At 46.2% G+C, this 6,449-nt stretch overlaps 1 protein-coding gene across 1 annotated transcript; it reads right to left on the reverse strand.

Annotated features, from left to right (window-relative positions):
* Positions 1 to 670: 670 nt before the first annotated feature.
* On the reverse strand, positions 671 to 5,906 carry trim2b (tripartite motif containing 2b; the record flags this gene model as incomplete). The annotated part of the gene is made up of 13 exons (XM_079184959.1): positions 671 to 823; positions 924 to 1,064; positions 1,186 to 1,256; positions 1,625 to 1,793; positions 2,040 to 2,207; positions 2,341 to 2,444; positions 2,592 to 2,787; positions 3,202 to 3,387; positions 3,478 to 3,616; positions 3,711 to 3,970; positions 4,083 to 4,263; positions 5,008 to 5,156; positions 5,808 to 5,906. The coding sequence occupies 13 exons, from the start codon at positions 5,904 to 5,906 to the stop codon at positions 671 to 673; spliced, it is 2,016 nt and encodes a 671-aa protein (XP_079041085.1).
* Between the last annotated feature and the right edge of the window lie 543 nt (positions 5,907 to 6,449).

Here is a 6,449-nt window from a genome sequence, read left to right on the forward strand (position 1 = left end):
TTTATCCATCATTCACTCCATTGTGGGTTTGGGAAGCAGTGGTTTCCAAAGATGTTTTCGTCATATCCTTATGCAACCTTTATTTGCTCTTCCTTTCTTTAAAGCCTTTTTTTTTGCATCCGCTCCTCCGATTTCAAATAATGCCAGGCTGGGAGAAAGAGGACTTCTAGAGTTTGAGATCAAGAATTAGTGGTTGCATAACTGTTCTTACTCCAGCCTTGCATCACTCCTCGGTCCCATTTTGCGATATTTCTCAAATTTGCATGCGGTCCAGCGAACTCTTGAATCCACCATCGTTGTATTCTCCCTGATCTGCTAATATTCTCGTCCTTCTTTAGACTTTAAGAGGATGTAGTTCGAAGGCCAATCTATGTCCTACCATTCTCTGTCATCCCAAGTTTCATTTTTTGACGATTACTATGATGATACTTTATCCAAACGTCGTCAAAACTAGATTCCAGTTTCATTGTGGTCTAATGATGTAATTATGGCTTTTCTTTCTTCTTTGTTTCCCCCTCTTTCCTCTCCATCCCTCCTTCCATCGTTGAAAGTAGAGGTTCATGCAATAATTCCTAGAATTTGACATCGTGCACCATATCTCTCTGCTCCAAAAACCGCTCCCTCCATATTTCTTTCCTTCCTCCACTCCATTTCTCCGTCCAAGCCTCCATCATTGCAGGTAGCGGTAGACTTTGAAGCAGTGGTTGCCAGAGTCAGCCACTACCACATGTCCATCAGAGGTCAGAGCCAGACCTTGGGGTCCGTACAGAGGGTCCGCTGACGTGTTGATGTAGGAGAGGAAGGAGCCACTGCCGTCAAACACCTGGAAGTGTTTCAACAAAGAGAGAACATGTGTTCTTAGTGTTGCAAACACTTCCAACACTCCCTGGAAGGGGCTTCTTGTAATCACAAGCTGGTTGTACCTGTATTCTACTGTTGCCCCAGTCAGCTACGATGATGTTCCCATTGACGTCCACAGCTACACCAGTGGGAGCGTTGAACTGGCCGTTTCCCTCACCGTTGGAGCCAAATTTCAACACCAGTTCCCCCTCAAGGGTAAAAACCTGTTCGGGACAAAGAAAGAGTAATATATCGTGATTCCACGGTGACAAGTCCTGTTGAAGTGTCCTTGAGCCACACATTAGATATCTACCTGGAACAAGTATTCAGTCAGCACGGCCTTACCTTGACAGAGTGGTTATGGAAGTCAGTCACGATGACCTCATTGTTATTGTTCACTGCTGCAAAGTGTGGACCTTCAGGACAGCAGCAAAGAAACAACAAAAACAGGTTGAGCTTTAAGTGCTTCTGCTAACACTTCAACTACTTTCAGTGCTTACACTTCAACTTCTTTAAGTACCTTAAATTTCAACTGCACAACAATCAGTTTTCAGTGCAAGGACAAATACATTTATTTGTTTATTATTAGCTTTCGCTACTAAAGAATTATTTTGTTTTTTGGAACAAACCCACGTTATAAATATACTGGTCTGCGTCAAATTATAAAGTAACTGCATGTGACGGTAACCTTGGTAATATGTGTGATTTAAATGATTTGGAAGATAATAATTAGGTCATGAAGCATCACAGACTAGCATGGTCTGTCTCTTGGAACAAACACTACCTGCAAATTGTTTGTCACCGTTGCCTCGACTACCAAACTTGGTGATGAGCTTGCCGGTCAGCTGGAAGATGAAGACAGTGCACGCTTTGTTGTCAACCACGATCACATGACCGTTCTGGTCCACGGATACGCCCTTTGGCCCCATGAGTCTCCCAGAGCCAAGCTTCGCCTGATGGATGCCAAATATGAACAATGACAAGGAAGAACCATTCAAAAAAACACAAGACATGTGAGTCCAACAATTAGTTTCTATGCATCAGAAAATCTTCCCAGCATTAAAATGTCCTTTAAAGGTAAAATGTGTTTTATATTTCTATACTGATGCTCAATGAAATGTTACAAAGAATGAAGAATCCTTTAAACTCACATTAATTCTTCATCCCTTCAAAGCTCAAAGCCACATCGGTGTACCTACCTTGTACTTGCCCTCGCTGTTGAAGATGCTGACCCACTTGTTGTCATAGTCGGCGATGATGATGTCCCCGCTGGGATGCACGGCCACGCCCGTGGGACGCTGCAGTTGCCCTGGTGACCGTCCCCGCATGCCAAAACGGCTCTTGAATTCCCCTTCGTTTGAAAAAATCTGAAGTGGGTAGACACTTGTGAGGACATAATGCATAACTTAACTTTTAAAATGTACCCTTCAATTTCAAAAACAAGTCGGAACCCTCCAACAGCTATTTGGAGAAGTGAAGACCGGGCGAAACGTGCTTTACCTGGACACACTGATTGTTGCTGTCAGCAATCAGTATCCTGCCACTGGAGGAGGCTGCCACTCCCTGAAGGTTGGTGAACTCTCCTTTGTTCCTCCCCTTCGTTCCTGGAGAGAGTAGCATCAAACACATGCAAATCCAAAACTGACAATAGGGCAGCCTGCAGTAAACTACAATTCCAAGCTTGAAAATGTAAACTTATGAATGTCATAGCTTTAATAAAAGCCTGAGTTTCCAAAGCTGTAATGTCGCACCGATCCGGAAGATGAGGTCGTCCTCGATGGGGTTCTGGGTCTTGCGTCGTGGGGTTCCCAGGGCGCTGCTGGCCCTCTTGGAGCCTTTTTTCTTCTGGCCGGGGGACTTCCCTCGTCTCTTTGCCCCCTCAGAGGAGCCCGTGGACGGGGTGGCGTAGGCTGCTGAGCTGGTTGCTGTGGTGGTGGAGGGGGACACCTGGAGATGGTAGTATGAATTTTCGTGTTTAGTTCATGTGCAGGTTAACTTGATAAACCTTTCCCAAGCTTGGCATAAAACCTTGTAACCTTGAAGAGACTCTGAACACTTTAAACCTTTGCAAACATTTGTGTGAAGTTGTTTTAAAGTCCTGTGGTTTGCATGACTGTTATCACTGCAAATATCGCATCTTGCCTTTCTTTTACACTGCAGTCTTCTCACCCTGCCTTCCAGTGTGGCAGCTATGAACATTTTGTCCGTCGAACAAAGTCAGACGATACTTTGTATGAACTAGTTTGCTTCAAGCCTTCCTTGGTCTTAACTGTACATGTCATTAGAGTATGACAGATCATTGGTTCTCCAAGTGTTGTTGGATAGTGAAGACAAAGCAACCCACATACACCCTCCACCCACCTCTACTTCCGCCTCTAAGAGCCTGTTGATCGTCAGTTTGAAGGGGCTTCCTTTGATGTGTTGATCGTACAGACGGAGAGCCAGCGAGAAGTCGCCCTCCTTCGGCACCGTGTACACAAACTCATAAGTCCCATTCTTGTGGTCCACTATTTCACCGTCCACTATGCTTCCATCTGGGGTGAAGACCTGGTTTAACACATGAGTAACATTCTGTTATTTCCTGTTGAAGTGTTCACAGAATCGCGCTACATTTAGGTCGGGCGTAAAAAAAACAACCTCAGCTGACAGGATCGCGTTGCCGTTCTTGCAGGCTCCCCCTGACTTGTCTCTTGTCACTATGGTAACCGAGGCAGGATGTCCCACAATGCACTGCTCCAGGCCAGCACCCATGGCTTCGCTCTGGCTCGCCACCGCACTGACAGAGAGGAGGAAAATCGAGGACGGTCAAATCGTGTCAAATGCAAAAAAGAATGCTTTTATAGCCCGTGCCTGAATATTTTGTGTCTCGCCTGGTTGTGACGATGGTCCCCAGGTTGTGTATCGACTTCCTCAGCCCGTCGGTCTCCAGCTGCAGATCCAGCTGGTCGTTCTCCTCCGGCTGACACGGCAGGCCGAGTCCGGCCAGCTCCCCCAGCCTCCCCTGCAGCTCCTGCTCCGCCTGCAGGCTCGCCGCACACGCCTCCCCAGCCAGGGCCTCCTCCGTCTGGGTACAGGAGGCCGTGATGTCCCCCTCTCCCCGGACGAGGCTGTCCACTTGAGCCTGGAGAACCTGAGACAGATGACAGATTTTTTATTTTTTTATTTCGTGAAGTAGCCCCCGGGCAGGAGAGGCTGTGCTTTTACAAACATAAAAGATTAAGAGCGCTCACAACCAAAATCACCTTCTGTTTGAGTCCGTATGTGACCTCCAGCTCCATCAGCAGAACACTCTTCCGGACATCCAGCTGCTTGTGCAGATCCTCGAAGCTCGACTGGATGTCCTCTTCGATGGAAGCTCTCTGGCTGGTCAGCTGTTGGAGGATCTCCTTAACGAAGGACAAGGCGTCTGAAATCTGAGGGAGTCTGTAGGGATGAATTTAGAAAGAAACGGGGGATTGTCACTTCTGCCTTTGTATCTTTCCCCCCCGTCCAGCAGATGACAACTTCTCTTCACTTCACTATCCTGTAAAGTAATGGAATGTGCAATTACTCGTACAATTTGAGGTATTTGTATATCCATTTCATGCTACTTTATGCTAACATCTCGTAGGGAAATACTGTACTTTGTAGTTTTTTAATTTATTGCACAGCTATAGGTACTTTGCAAATTGAGATTTTTGATCATTATTTTAAATGTGATGCATTGGTTCAGTCGAAACTACCCGACAACACATAATAGTTGTTTAAATTAGCTTTTTTTCTGTCCTTCAACAGCTAAAACATGAAAATGCTGCTCAGACTTTATTTAACTACTTTACCACTGACTTCCTGTATTGATGCCGGTAGATGTGGTAGGATCGGACAAGAGGAAAGGTTGATATTTGAATGAGAGTCACAGAGGCCATGTTTTCTGCTGAGATACTTAAAGTAATGAATAAGTGTAATCCTCACATCAACACTTTGTCATGAATTACAAACATGAATATTTATTTTTCTGTGTTAATAGAAGTGTTTGATCAGAGGTTCCTATACGTACCAAGTGAACACAAATGTAATTATTAAACTGAGGATAGTGTCAGCCAAGCCAAAGCGTCTCTTTAACATTAACATCACCGCTATGACTGAGTCTAAACGATGTGTTTTAACCACATTCACTGAGTCGTCCACCTGTTCTGAACGCCCCCCAGCCTCTCCTGCAGGCTGCTGCGGTGCTGCTCCAGGGCCTCGCTGAGGGGCACCTTCGGGTGCTCCTCGTGATCCGGCACACAGTCCTCGCACAGCGCACACTCGCAGGCCGAACAGAACAGCTCTGCCACCTGCGGGGGAAACGGTGAGCATGGTGGCATGGACAAAAAGATGGAGGTACAGTTACAGGGAGATTTAGATAAAAGGCAGTACAAGTAAAGTTAAGTTCACTACACTGAGTGCTCGGGTTACACTCGTGATTATTTGTCTACCTGTGCTTTTTTTCTCTAACTTCTGCATCCTTGCATGTCATGTGTAGTTCAGTTATCTGTCAGTCGTGAGTGAAACAAAACAGAAATATAAGTGAGGTTTGTATTGTGCAGCACCATCGGGTGCTGGTAGGTGGATTTTGTTAATACTGTAGAGGATATTGTATCCCAAGTGGGAAGAGTGAGAAATGGACGAAATAACACTTGAATGTGGCCTTGAAGAGGTTGGGTTTTGGGTACCAGTCTGGTTCACTTTTAGTCCTGTGCTGAACCCAAACTTGTGGGCAAACCTCAGGTAGCAAATTGGCTAATATTGTGCTCAAGTTTCAGAAGTTTGTTGTGTGTGACGAATAGATCTGCGGGTGTGTGACGAATAGATCTGCGGGTAGAAACAGCAGTACTTGAGTTGTTACCAGATATCCCAGAATCTGCACATGGCATGCACATGTCGTTACCATACAGAAAGATCTCTTTTGAGGGGATAGAGAGCCCGTCGAGTGTTGCATCCCTTACCTTCCCCGCATGCTGCGGGCAGGCGTTTTTGCCTGGCGGAGCCTCCAGGACGGTGCACTCCTCACTGCTGCTATCTGGGGAGTGTTGGTGGGCCTCCATCTGCGGGCGGCAGCCTGGCGGGGGTGAACCTCCGAACACACCCCTTATCCCGCGCTGCAGCCAGGGGAAAGGGGCCGGACGCTCAGATACAAGGTTCTCCTTCTGTTTACGGAAACCCCCTGGTCTCACGCTTTACTCCATCGTGCATGCGAGAGGAAGCATTCAAATGAACTCCTTATGATCTGGGGACATGTTGGCCTTCAGGAGAGGCATGACTTTTGCTGCCAAAGTTAGATTATCTCAGCAAAGAAGACGAGCTATGTTCATGTTTCCACACAGAAGAGTTACAGGAAACCAGTAATTTGAATGTACAATCAACCGCTTTGAGGGCTTGATCTCTCTGCTGCAAGGAGGAAAAGGGCTAACACTTCATTTGAGCGCTTATTCCATTACATCCAAAACTCCACAAATATTCCATGTAAGACGTCCTCCTGCCTCCATGTGCTCCAAAGTCTCTCGAAACACCAAAAAGAATTATAGTGTGGCAGATATCTTCTAATCCTCTTTAGATCTGATTCGGGGGAAAAGCAGCAGACCTGGTTG

The sequence above is a fragment of the Pholis gunnellus genome (assembly GCF_910591455.1).
Source record: "Pholis gunnellus genome assembly, chromosome: 23".
NCBI lineage: Eukaryota > Metazoa > Chordata > Actinopteri > Perciformes > Pholidae > Pholis > Pholis gunnellus.